The sequence below is a fragment of the Chrysemys picta genome, chromosome 10, assembly GCF_011386835.1.
Source record: "Chrysemys picta bellii isolate R12L10 chromosome 10, ASM1138683v2, whole genome shotgun sequence".
In the NCBI taxonomy this organism is placed as follows: domain Eukaryota; kingdom Metazoa; phylum Chordata; order Testudines; family Emydidae; genus Chrysemys; species Chrysemys picta.
This window is the reverse complement of record NC_088800.1, coordinates 18,655,536-18,669,273: the sequence shown is the minus strand read 5'-3', so window position 1 is coordinate 18,669,273 and position 13,738 is coordinate 18,655,536. Positions and strand designations below refer to the sequence as shown.

The following is a 13,738-nucleotide window of genomic DNA, read 5'->3' as shown; positions in this document are numbered from 1 at the left end:
ACAATTGTTTCTCCCAGAAATCTGCCACCCCGAGGCAGTTGTATAGTTTGCCTACAGCTCGAGTGGCCTTTGCATCTTGGCCCTGCTTTGAGCAGGGGATTGGACTAGATGACCTCCTGAGGTCTCTTCCAACCCTAATATTCTATGATTCTATGATCTACTCTTTGAATTGGCACATATCACTAATTCATTGCTCACTTCATTCCATCTGAACCAACCTCTGTAAATGTGTGTTCTGATCCCACACTAGGGTTACCATTCGTCCGGATTTACCCGGACATGTCCTCCTTTTGTGTGCTAAAAATAGCGTCCGGGGGGGAATTTGTAAAGCACTCACAATGTCCGGGATTTCCCCCCAGGCAGAGCGAGCGGCTGGGAGGGCTGCAGGAAAGTCCCGGGCTGGACTCCGGAGCAGCTTCCTCCTCCCACCCCCCCTCCCTGCATTCTGAGCCGGCCGGCAGCTCCTCCTCCTGCAGCCCGCTCCGGCAACCCTGTGCAGGGCCAGGGACCGGGTTTTGTGTTGTGCAGGGGAGCTCAGCCATGTGTCCGGCTGGCACAGAGCCCAACACCCTGTTCTGAGCAGCAGGGTAAGGGGGGGCAGGGGACAGCAGTGGGGAGAGGGATCGGAGCAGTCAGGGGACAGGGAGCAGAGGGGTTTAGATGGGCTGGGAGTTCTGGGGGGGAGCTGTCAGGGGGCAGGAGTGGGGAGAGGGATCGGAGCAGTCAGGGGACAGGGAGCAGGGGGTAGGGGGCTGGGAGTTCTGGGGGGGAGCTGTCAGGGGGCAGGAGTGGGGAGAGGGATCGGAGCAGTCAGGGGACAGGGAGCAGAGGGGTTTAGATGGGCTGGGAGTTCTGGGGGGGAGCTGTCAGGGGGCAGGAGTGGGGAGAGGGATCGGAGCAGTCAGGGGACAGGGAGCAGAGGGGTTTAGATGGATCGGGAGTTCTGGGGGGGGCTGTCAGGGGGCAGGAGTGGGGAGAGGGATCGGAGCAGTCAGGGGACAGGGAGCAGAGGGGTTTAGATGGATTGGGAGTTCTGGGGGCGGCTGTCAGGGGGCAGGAGTGGGGAGATGGATCGGAGCAGTCAGGGGACAGGGAGCAGAGGGGTTTAGATGGGTTGGGAGTTCTGGGGGGGGCTGTCGGGGGCAGGAGTGCGGAGAGGGATCGGAGCAGTCAGGGGACAGGGAGCAGAGGGGTTTAGATGGATCGGGAGTTCTGGGGGGGCTGTCAGGGGGCAGGAGTGGGGAGATGGATCGGAGCAGTCAGGGGACAGGGAGCAGAGGGGTTTAGATGGGTTGGGAGTTCTGGGGGGGGCTGTCGGGGGCAGGAGTGCGGAGAGGGATCGGAGCAGTCAGGGGACAGGGAGCAGAGGGGTTTAGATGGGTTGGGAGTTTTGGGGGGGGGCTGTCAGGGGGTGGGGAGTGGTTGGATGGGGCGTGGGAGTCCCAGGGGTCTGTCTGGGGGTGGGGGTGTGGATAAGGGTTGGGGCAGTCAGGGGACAAGAGGCAAGGAGGCTTAGATACGGAGTGGAGTCCCGGGGGGCAGTTAGGGGCAGGGGTCCCAGGAGGGGGCAGTCAGGGGACAAGGAACGGGGGGAGGGTTGGGGGTTCTGGGGGGGCGGGAAGTGGGAGGGGCAGGGGCGGGGCTAGGGCGGGGCTCCTCCCGTCCTCTTTTTTGCTTGTTGAAATATGGTAACCCTATCCCACACAACCCCCAACGTCAGTCCATGATCACATGGCATAAGGATTCACAGAAAGTTAGGGTACCATAATATACAAAATCCTCACTGGATATAGAACAAAAACTTTTACAAAGCAAAGGGAGAGTCAGAGAAGGGATGTTTCAGAGCGTTAATGTATAGTATATATTGATTTTTAAAATGATCTACAAGAAACATTTATTCAGCAAAGGATCAGTTGAAGATTAAATTAAATTATTCCATTTTATGTACAAACGGCATTATATTGATAATCTGGCAACACAAGCAGAGGATGCAGCTGCTCATGGTGAACAAGGAACCGTCTACGAAATGACATGGCTTATCAGTGGTAAATGGCAGACACCAACAAACACTCTCATCAGGAATAAACAAGGACACCTACTAAAAAACAAAAAAGAACAAGAAATGCGCTGGACAGAGCATTTCAAAGAATTGCTGAACAGGGAGCCACCTAAAGAGGAAGCAAACATCCAGGAGGCAGAAGAAGATCTTTATGTCAACACAGACCCCCCAGCTAAGGAAGAAGTCATTCAAGCCACCAATCCTTAAAAAATGGGAAAGCTCCTGGTAAGGATATCTTGAATGCAAAATTGTTCAAGGTAAATCCTAAATTAGCAGCATCTATACTGGCCCCTCTATTTACATCAGTCTGGGAAAGGGAAAAAGTGCCAGATGAGTGGACCAATGGGGTTATAGTGAAGATACCAAAGAAAGGAACTCTCAGTGATTGTAATAACTGGTGTGGTATCACACTTTTATCTGTGCCAAGCAAAGTATTGTGTAAGATCATAGTCCAGCGTATATTAGAGGCAGTTGATAGTGTTCTCAGAAAAGAGCAAGCTGGTTTTTGGAAAGGGCATGGATGCACAGACCAGATCTTCACTCTACGAAACATAATAGAACAGTGCTTAGAAGGGCAACGGCAACTCTACATAAATTCCTTTGAGAAGGTTTTTGATAACATTCACAGGACCAGCCTATGGCGCATTCTGCAGGCATATGGAATTCCTTTCCATATCATAAATGTCATCAAAAGCTTCTATTTCAATTTTACGTGCAATGTTGATCAGAGTGAGCTCAGTTTTGAAGTCAAAACAGGAGTACGTCGGGGTGTGTCATGTCTGCAATCCTCTTCAACATTGCCATCGACTGGATAATGCAGCATACAACAGAAGACATGCTAAGAGGCATTAAATGGACACTCTTCTCATCCCTTGAAGATCTGGACTTCGCTCTCCTATCACATACCCAACATGATATACAAGAAAAAACAACTCGACTCAATGCATTCAGCCAGCAAATTGGACTGAAAATCAACCGCAATAAGACAGATATCATGACCTTTAATATTGCCTCACTATCAGCAGTTCAGATAGAGGATTATGTTCTCACCAATGTAGAAACATTCACATACTTGGGCAGCACCATCAGCCAGGAAGGTGGAACAAGCCAGGACATCCGGAACAAAATCAGTAAAGCCAGGAACACCTTCAGGAGCTTAAATACAGTCTGGAAATCATCAAAATACAACACCAAAACCAAACTCAAGATTTATCAGAGCTGTGTACTTTCAACACTACTTTATAATGCAGAATGCTGGGGAATGAGAAAGTATGACATGTCCAAACTGTCTTCATTCCATACAGTCTTCAATCCTCCGTATTTTTTGGCCCAGAAAAATCTCAAATCAAGATCTATTGACACAGTGCAGCCAAGAGAATCGGAGCACCATCATTGCCCGGAGGTGTTGGAGATGGATCGGTCATGTGCTTCGGATGGAAACTGATTCCATCACCAGAGTAGCAATAAGATGGACAGCTAAAGGCAAGCAAAAACGAGGCCGCCCAAAAGCAGCATGGCGAAGAGCTGTGGAAGCCGAGCTGAAAACCTGGGGCACAGCTGGGGAACCATTGAAAGACTTGCCAGAAACAGATAGGAGTGGAGGAGCTTCGTCACTGCCCTAAACATCAGAGGCATAATAGGAACATGATGATGATGATCTCATGTACAGGAGAGTGTCTCTGTGTGTCATGTAGGCTATTATTATTTGAATTTTATTAAACTCAATATGGGAAGGGCATTCAGAATCAGAACATAGATTTGCCATCTGTAATCGGATCTGGTATCTCAACTGTAACAAAATCTAGTCCTTTATTCTTGAGGACACACTGAGTCTGGTGTCTTGAATATTTGTGTCACAGCAGTGCTATTGAAGAAATGTTTAACTTGCTTTAGCAGCAGGACAGCCTTCCCCATAAGTCACAAAACTCCAGACTAATTTACTTACAAATCTTAAAATAGAAACTAGATGTAATAATTCTTATAAGTGCAGACATTACACAGGTCAGATATGGCATCCAGATTTGCCTCTGTTGTACACTAGGCATATAATGTTATTAGTAAGTTAGAAAGGTGTGTTTATAAAGGGATTTTTTTAACAACTAGTTTATACATACAGGGCCAACATTAATTCATTGCATCTAAAAGATGTTGGGCTAAATCCTGCTTGCATCTGTGAAGCAAGCAGGAATTGGTCCAGTATTGTTAAACTGATGAGTTTAAGGGTAAATATCAAATACATAATTCTGTTTATTTTAACCATTAAGGGCAAGATTGTGCCTTTAGGCACCAGCCCAGAATTAAACCAGGGAGGCACTGACACTCAGGTATATATCTCTGAGGCACATTTCCTCCCTGCTTTCTCCTTGCCCACGGTAAAATGTTACTGGCCTGAACTAGCAGCAAGTCACAAGAGCCACTGTACTGGGCTGCCAGGAGAGGTGGGTGGAGCCAACACTCCGCCTGTTCCCTACTACTCCTCACCCAGTTGCTCTACAGGGAGTGAGTGGACACATCCAGACCCAAGGTCCAGATAGCACATACAAAGATGGAAGCAGAGTTCTTGCTGTGGGCATATTGTCTGAAACCACAATACTAGGCTTAAGAAATTACTGCTCAGATAGAACCTAGTTAATTTTGTGACCTGCATCTTGCTATCGCCCTTCCATTATGATCTACCAAGAAGATGAAGTATTTGTATAGGCATATCTAAAACATTCGGATATAAACAAAGACAGACAAAGTAAGATAAGATAGCTTCTAAGGATGAAACAGGACATAGTCAAGCTTACGCAGAATCATTGCACTATTAGTTAGTGCCATGTTAGATAACTTATACAGTACTTTACATTTGGAACAGAAAGTACATGAGAACTTTTTTGATTATCAATTTTCATTTAACAGGATGGTTTACGAAGATTATCGGGAAATGAATACATATTGTCAGCAAAACGTAAGTTTTCTCTTTGCAGTTTTGGGGATGCTAACAGATTTAAGAAACATAGTAAATGTTTTGATCAGATGTTCCAAGGACTTTTTATTTTTTTTATTTATACACAATTTTCTGCTGCATTACAAACAGCAGCAGAGGAATTGCTAAGAAAGTTTAAGGTTTTGCAGAGAAGAGAAGCCACAGTGTTTAGTAAAAGTATCACAGTAAATAAATTTTATTTCCCAAATATATTCCTTAACAGAAACTCATCAGGTTCCTGGCAGTTTGATCTCCCCTATCTCCCTTAATGACATCCCACCACGGATAGCACAAGCAATGGAAAATGAAGAATTCTGGGACTTTGATATCTTTGAACTGGAGGCTGCAACCCATAAAAGGTTAGTAAGGCAAAAGAATTGTAAGTTAAAGCTACCAAGAATTAGCTGCTGCTTCGTCGTCATAGTCAGTATTTTAATTTCTATATCTCTACTTTTCAAACTGGGATCCCTTTTTTCAAAAGGAGAACATGTGTAACTTCCTCATTTGCGCATGTTCCTTGCCTTCTTACTTGCTTCCCATACTTTTAAGTACCTTCTGCACTATCACAAATTTATTTTCTGCTGATTTCTACAGAAAAATATTGGCTGCATCTGAAGCCCTCATATATCTTTTGATGTGGCATTGAAAAAAGGCAATGCCATTTTGAAAGCCTTCCCTTTCTTTTCACATTACTAGAAAATCTTGACAGATCTGGCTGTTGGATTCTGGGAATCCAAATTATATCCATTTTGAACTACAAACTACATGCAGTATGAGTTTACTGTGCTTACAGAAAGTATTAATAGATCACACCTTGTTTCTACTCCTTGTAGCCAGAGTGTATTTATTTCTAAAAACATTGACTTCAACTGGGAGTAGGAGAAGGGCTCCAATTCTATAAACTCAACAGACTACACTTTTGTTCATACTACAACGTACAGACTCCTTATCTGTCATTGCATAGCTGTAGATCAGGAGTTGTAACAGACTCTAATATACTTCAGTAGCAGGAAATGCAATAATTAACCTTATAACTCCATTATAAATCCCTGTTTTTACTCATTGATACCTGTTAAAATTTCCCTGTGGGGCTGAAATTTTCTATGCTTTGTCTTGGCCTAAAGGTGAAATATACTTTTGGAAATCTATTACGTCTGTTCTGTGTTTCTTCTGATATCATTTGAGATTCCACAAGATTCTAATTTAGGGGCTAGATCCTGCAAAGTATTGATTATCTTACTTTTGTGTCCAAGTCCTTGATCTTTACCCAGGTTTATTTGGGCTCTTTTCTGCATAAACCACAGAAGAAAAAAAATCCCCCAAAACACATCACAACACCCTCCCCCCCCCGCCCAAAACCACCAAAAACCAAACACATGCATTTGGAAAAAATCTGATGTTTTATTATTCCTTAACATGACATTGTAACTTAAGTTTCTCCATTTGCAATAAAATCTTATGTCCCGAATTTTATGCCTTTTCCTTTGCCTCGTGTTCCCATAAGTAAAGAGGTTACAGATACAAATACTTTTAAACAAATGGTAGTCAGTCCATGTGAAGTATTGTGTTAAATATGAACTTTGCAGTTAATGAAGAGTTAATTATATCACCGTCAATACGTATATGCTAACTAGGTAGTTTCTGTGTTTCCACTGGGAAGAGGCAAAAGGTGATAGATTGTTGCAGCTGTCTCTAATTAAAAGAATTATAATTTAGATCGCTCACATGTTCTTTCTTGTCCTTTCTACGTTTAAATAAAAGCTAACCATTTGTTAAGAAAATTCAAGTGAGCGTACTGTGAATCAATGCTGTGAATAAGTTATTCGTGCTCTTTTCAAGTCCAAGTAGTCGTATGGAAGTGATGCCAAGACAAAAAGCTCATTAAATCTAAACTCAGTGCTGTGAGAGTGACAGTTCCCTGATACAGAAGCACAGTGAGCTCTCTGCCTTCTAATGCTATATAGTAATAACTCTGTCCTAGCTGCCACACATGTGAGGGTAGTTTGATTTGAAGGCCAGATGTTCTATAATGTTATGGTGATACTATTTAAGTAGACCAACACTTTCAAACATGCCTACCAAAAGGGTAAGATGGGCGAGGTACTGTATATACTCGTTCATAAGCTGAATTTTTTTTAGTAAAAAAGGGAAGCACCAGAGAAGGGGGTCGGCTTATGAACGGGTATAGAGAGGGAGAGGTGGGACACAGCCCCTCCCCCAACGGAGGGAGCAAGGAGAGCAGCACAACCAGCAGAGCCAGAAGGGAAGAGGCGGGGCCAGAGTCTCTCTGCTTCTGGCCACGCGGCTCTCCCCCCAGCCTCCGAAGCAGCTGCAGCTCCAGGGCTGGCAGGCTGCAGCCGTGCCACTCGGCCCTGCCCCCCAGAGCACACTGCAGCCGAGCCGCCCGCCGGAGCAGGCTGCGGCCACGCTTCCCAGCCTGCTGGAGCAGCTCCAGCCAGGCCAGAGACATCCTCCCCTGGCCCTCCCCAGATAAGGTGGGAAGGATTGGAATGGGGAGAGTGTGGGGGTCCCGGGCTAGGGGTGGGGTCATGGGGGTGGTCACAGGGGTTACTCCCCTGACTCCCAGCTTCTCCCCCCCAAAAAAATTTTCCCACCAGTTGCTGTCCCGGCCCATCAGGGTAAGCAGCTAGTGCCCCGGGACACTTTGTTTACTTAGGTTTACCTCTGTGCCTGCGGACGCTCGAGGTAAACAAACCATCTCGGCCCACTAGCCGCTTATCCTGATGGCCGGGAGACAAAGTTTGCTGACCCCTGAATTATAGGGTCGGCTTATGAATGAGTTATAAAATTTTTCCATTTTTACTTATGCATCTTGGGGGAGTCGGCTTATAAACAAACCGGCTTATGATCAAGTATATATGGTAATATCTTTTATTGGATCAACCAACTTCTGTTGGTGAGACTGTAGGGTGACCAGATGTCCCGATTTTATAGGGACAGTCCCGATTTTTGGGTCTTTTTCTTATATAGGCTCTTATTTACCCCCCACCCCCGTCCCGATTTTTCACATTTGCTGTCTGGTCACCCTAGGTGAGAGAGACAAGCTTTTAAACCATACACAGCTCTTCTTCAGATCTGGGAAAGATGCTCCCAGCATCACAGCAAAATGCAAGGGATTTGGATGGCGGGCTAGAAACTGGGGCACACTCCCTGGAGGGGGCATTGAGTGCTGGGAGGGGGTGCTGGGTGCATGGGGAGCAGTTCCTGGGTGGGGGATTGGATGGTGGAGGGGCAGTCCCTTGGAGGGGGTGTTCTGCCCTGGTCAGGGCACCCTATCTCTGCAGGACAGGCACGTGTGCCGGCCCAGTGTTGGGGGGGTCTGGATGCTGGGGGGGACAGTCCCAGTGGGGTTGCGTGATTGGGGGAATTCCCTGGCTGGGGGGGGGAGGAATCTGGGGAGGGGCTGGGGGACAATCCCTGGGTTCATGGGGAGATGGATGCATGGGGGAGCTGGGTGCACAGGGGCAGTCCCTGGCGAGGGGGTGAGGGAGGCGTCCCCTCTTGGCCGACAGGCTCTGCAGCTGTGCTCTCCAGGCCACACCACCGCCCAGCCGCACCACCAACAGCAGCACAGAAGTGAGGGTGGCAATATGCCATGCCACCCTTACAATAGACTAATTCATTTTAACAGATAATGTTTTGACTTATTTTGCTGATTTAAAATGCTTGTGGTAGACATTTGCCAGTGTAGAAATGAAAGGTGCTATATTGATTTGAATCATATTACTGTCATATAATAAATGCTAAATGTTATTTTTTTGTAGATGTGCAGGTAGTATATATATTGTGTGGATGCGGCTCACATAACACACAGAGAGCTGCATATGCAGCCCACAATGGTAAATAGGTTGAGAACCACTGATCTAGGTACTTACAAATGATTGTTTCCAGTATCTCTCCAGGTATTGAAGTTAGGCTCACAGGTCTATAATTCTCTGGATCCTCTTTGTTCCCCTTTTTAATGCTGCAGGTACTATGTTTGCCCTTTTCCAGTCCTCTAGGACTTCACCTGTCCTCCATGAGTTCTTGAATATAGTTGCTAATAGTTCCAAGATTGCTTCAGCCTGTTCCTTAGGTACCTTAGGATGAATTTCATAAGGCCCTGCCAACTTGAATACATCTCATTTTTTCTATTTTGGCATGTGTTCCTTCCCCTTGTTAATATTAATTCTGTTGAGTATCTGGTCATCATTAACCTTTTTAGTGAAGACTGAAGCCAAATAGGCATTAAACATCTCAGCCTTCCTGATGTCATCAGTTATTAGCTCTCCTTCCCTGCTAAGCAGTGGACCTGCACTTTTCTTCATCTTTCTCCTGCTCCTAATGTATTTAAAGAACCTCTTCTTATTGCCTTTTACGTCCCTTGCCATTTTGTGCCTTCGCTTTTCTGATTTTGTCCCTATATGCTTGTGCAATTCCTTTATCTGCATCCTTAGCAATAAGTCCATGTTTCCACTTTTTGTAGGATTCCTTTTTGATTCTCAGGTCATTAAAGAGCTCCTGTTAGAGCCATGTTGGCCTCTTACTGTTCTTCCTATCTTTCTTTCAGATCGGGATAGTTTGTAGTTGTGCCTTTAATATTGTGTCCTTGGGAAACTGCCAGTTCTCTTGAACTCCTTTATCCCTTAGATTTTCTTACACAGACCTTACCTGCCAATTTTTTGAGTTTATTGAAGTCTGCTATTGTCTGTATTCTGCTTCTCTCATTCTTTCCTTTGCTTAGAATCATGAAATCTATCATTTCATAGTCACTTTTACCCAAAGTGCCTTCCACCTTGAAATTCACAACCAATTCCTCTCCGTTGGTCAGATTCAAGTCTCAAATGTCTCTCCCCATGGTTACTTCCTCCACTTTCTGAAAACAAAAATTTGTCCCTGATACATTCCAAGAACTTATTGGAAATTTCATGTTTTGCCATATTATTTTTCCAACAGATATCTGGGTAGTTAACGGCCCTCATTACTATCAGGTCTTGTGTTTTGGCTCTTTCTGTTCTAGAAAGGCCTCATCTACCTCCTCTTCTTGATTTGGTCATCTATAATAGACCCCTACCAGGTTTACCCTTTTATCTTTACCAAGAGAATTTCAGCTGGTTTGCCTCTCACCTTCTTCTGGACCCCAGAACATGTGTATATATTCTTGATGTATAATGCAACACCTCCTCCCTTCGTTCCCTGTCAGGCCTTCCTGAATAGGCTATACCCCTCTATACCAATATTTCCTCTCTCTTGGATTGAAAATACTGCTTGCTCTCTGCTTTCGGATTAGACGTTATTCCAGGCTGCTTTAATTGTCCTGTGATTTTTGTTCTCTAGTACAATGTGGGGCTTGATTCCTGCATTCCAGCTGTTGCTTCCTGAGCTGCCATGAGCAAGGAGTGCTGGAGAGAGTGTGCTGACACTCTGACCTTGTCTGCACTGTGGTGTTAGTTTTAATCTCTACATGCCCCCCCCCAAATGTCCCACCTTTGCACTACCACTGCTGCAGCTCCCCCAACATTGGCAAAAGTGGGAGCGCTAATATAAGCAAGGTACTACTGACTGCTGTGCTCTAGCACTCCCTCTGGTGGAGTTGTAACACAGATACAGCAAAAACAACAAGGAGTCTGGTGGCACCTTAAAGACTAACAGATTTATTTGGGCATAAGCTTTCGTGGGTAAAAACCTCACTTCTTCAGATGCATAGAGTGAAAGTTACAGATGCAGGCATTATATACTGACACATGGAGAGCAGGGAGTTACTTCACAAGTGGAGAACCAGTGTTGACAGGGCCAACTCAATCAGGGTGGATGTAGTCCACTCCCAATAATAGATGAGGAGGTGTCAATTCCAGGAGAGGAAAAGCTGCTTCTGTAATGAGCCAGCCACTCCCAGTCCCTATTCAAGCCCAGATTAATGGTGTTAAATTTGCAAATGAATTTTAGTTCTGCTGTTTCTCTTTGAAGTCTGTTTCTGAAGTTTTTTTGTTCAATGATAGTGACTTTTAAATCTGTAATAGAATGACCAAGGAGATTGAAGGGTTCACTTACTGACTTATGTATGTTACCATTCCTGATGTCCGATTTGTGTCCATTTATTCTTTTGCGGAGGGACTGTCCGGTTTGGCCAATGTACATGGCAGAGGGGCATTGCTGGCACATGATGACATATATAACATTAGTGGATGTGCAGGTGAATGAGCCCTTGATGGTGTGGCTGATGTGGTTGGGTCCTCTGATGGTGTCGCCAGAGTAGATATGGGGACAGAGTAGGCAACGAGGTTTGCTACAGGGATTGGTTCCTGGGTTGGTGTTTCTGTGGTGTGGTGTGTAGTTGCTGGTGAGTATTTGCTTCAGGTTGGGGGGGTTGTCTGTAAGCGAGGACTGGCCTGCCTCCCAAGGTCTGTGAGAGTGAGGGATCATTTTCCAGGATAGGTTGTAGATCGTGGATAATGCGCTGGAGAGGTTTTAGCTGGGGGCTGTATGTGATGGCCAGTGGTGTTCTGTTAACAGATACAGCAACAGTGGGATATTTGAAGAACAATGTGAATATAGACTGGAGGGGAGTGAGTAGTGCCTCTTCTCCCTGAGCAGCAAGCACTGAGTCACCTCCAATCTCTCTCTACTGCAGGAAGGTTGATGAGCCATGGAATCTTGAGGGTAGGCTGGTGGGGGACACAGAGCCCTGAGAGAGACAGAAGACTCCCTGAAACAAAAATTGTAAATGGATTTACCAGGAGAATAGAACCTGTTTAGTATTTTAATAATTCTCAGGAACTTCCAGAAGTATCAGTCCCAAATATTGTGGTTAGGTGGAAGCTTTCTACAAATCTTGAGTATATTTCTATGAACAGTTGAACTGTTATACTTAATCTAACATATCAACAGTTTAGAAATGCTTTCTCTGCTAGTCTCATTTGCTCTGTCTAGTTTTCCTTCTAACTCATTTGTTTTAAAACTTTCTGTTTGTTTTTCTCTCCAGGCCTTTGGTTTATCTTGGTCTCAAAATGTTTGCTCGCTTTGGAATCTGTGAATTCCTAAACTGTTCAGAATCAACTCTGAGGTCGTGGTTACAAGTTATTGAAGCCAACTACCATTCCTCCAACTCCTATCATAATTCTACTCATTCTGCAGATGTCCTGCATGCCACTGCCTATTTCTTATCCAAAGAAAGGGTAAAGGTAAGTGTACAGTTATAAGAAATACAGTAGAGGTGGAAAATACATGAGTAGTGGGAACACTAGCAGAAATCAACCCTAATAACTGATATATAGGGCCAGAACTTCAGCTGATGTAAATCAACATAGTACTTGTGAAGTCAAGGGAGCTATGCTGATTTACACAAGCTGAGGAGCTGACCTATAGTATATTAGATAAGAAATTATGTCTGGTAGTAGTTTGCAGCACCACAGAGCTGAGCTGTACTTGGAAGGAGCTAGAGAAAGCCTCCTTTTAAAAGAAAACAATCCATTACAGTCACCCCAGCAGTGTGAAAGTCAAATGGGTGAGCAACATTTTCTCATTGGAAATACACTCTCCAACAGGTCTTTAAAATAAAAGCCCATTTAAGGCTGCTTTGCACCACACCATCAGAACAAAGCAGCCTTCTTCCCTGTTTGTCCTTTCCCAGGAGGATCACCCCCATATAGGGGATACCCAGGTGTCATGGAGAAAGCATAGCAGCTCCAATGCCAAACCTGGCCCTTTGCTATTGCCAACATCAGTGGTGTGGCGGCAAAAAAAGAAGCATGTCTGGGGTTTCCTTACGCCCTGTGACCATATTGGTCCATTGGCGCCTGTGATGGGGTGTGTACCTCCCACAGGCCGTGACAGGGTTTATGTGGGCCTTAGAGGAGCCTGGCTGCACATGGAGGGAAAGCCAGACTTAATTGAACATGAAGATCAGCTCGGCAAGAGCTGGTGACTATGAAGCCAGGACATTTGCAGCAGAAAGAGGCTGTGGGGAGAGAGTCTGCAGTCACTCTCTGGGAGAATAGAAGAGGTAGGCAGCAGTACAAGGAGGCAGCAAGAAGTCTGAGGGAGAAAACCTGGACTTCCAACTGCAGGATTCCTGGACTGGCACCCAGAGTAGAGGGTGGGCCTGGGGATTCCCCTACTAGCCACTGAATAAGATGAGATGAAACCCCCTGAAGTAATGGGTGTAAGGACTGGAGCCCAGAGACAGGCGGAAGACCTGCTGTAAGGTCACTGGACTGCATCTGGGTTGGACTCTTCGTTACACCAGAAGGGGTGGACTAAAGTGTAACCTGGCTGCAGGGCCAAGTTGCGGGAAGAGAGACGACCACAACGACAGAGCAACTATCAGCAGGGGGCACCTTACAGGGAGACAGCCGCTGTGCCACGTCCAGCCAATGGAGGTGAGCCTGCGGTGAGGGAATCCTTTACAGTTACAGGACCATTGGCTGCTAGTGTAAATGAGAACTGCTCTAAAATATACTGGGGGAACAGACTGGCATACAGCTGGCCTGGGATCTGGGGAGTGCAAAGATAAACTAAAGCCACACTTACACGCACGTGCCCTGTGGCATTGAGTGCTTCTCTGCCACAGCTTTGGACCAAACTTCCTATCCTGAATTGGCCTCCCTGAGCCTATTGCTAGTGGTGGAACCTGGCTCAAAGGGACATCATTTGTGATTGTAAACAAGTTTCTAACCTCTCATTAAAACTGGTGTATGTATTATAACCTGGAG

The 13,738-nt window shown here is 45.6% G+C and overlaps 1 protein-coding gene across 2 annotated transcripts in view; it reads left to right on the top strand.

The window, feature by feature from the left end:
• The window catches only part of LOC101937122 (high affinity cAMP-specific and IBMX-insensitive 3',5'-cyclic phosphodiesterase 8A), a 238,062-nt gene that overhangs the window by 205,189 nt on the left and 19,135 nt on the right, over positions 1–13,738 (top strand). For both annotated transcript variants that reach the window (XM_065558140.1, XM_005307247.5), the window contains exons 15-17: positions 4,961–5,009; positions 5,251–5,386; positions 12,010–12,208. In XM_065558140.1, the coding sequence (XP_065414212.1) occupies positions 4,961–5,009; positions 5,251–5,386; positions 12,010–12,208 (384 nt within the window). The remainder of the gene's footprint in view (positions 1–4,960; positions 5,010–5,250; positions 5,387–12,009; positions 12,209–13,738) is intronic.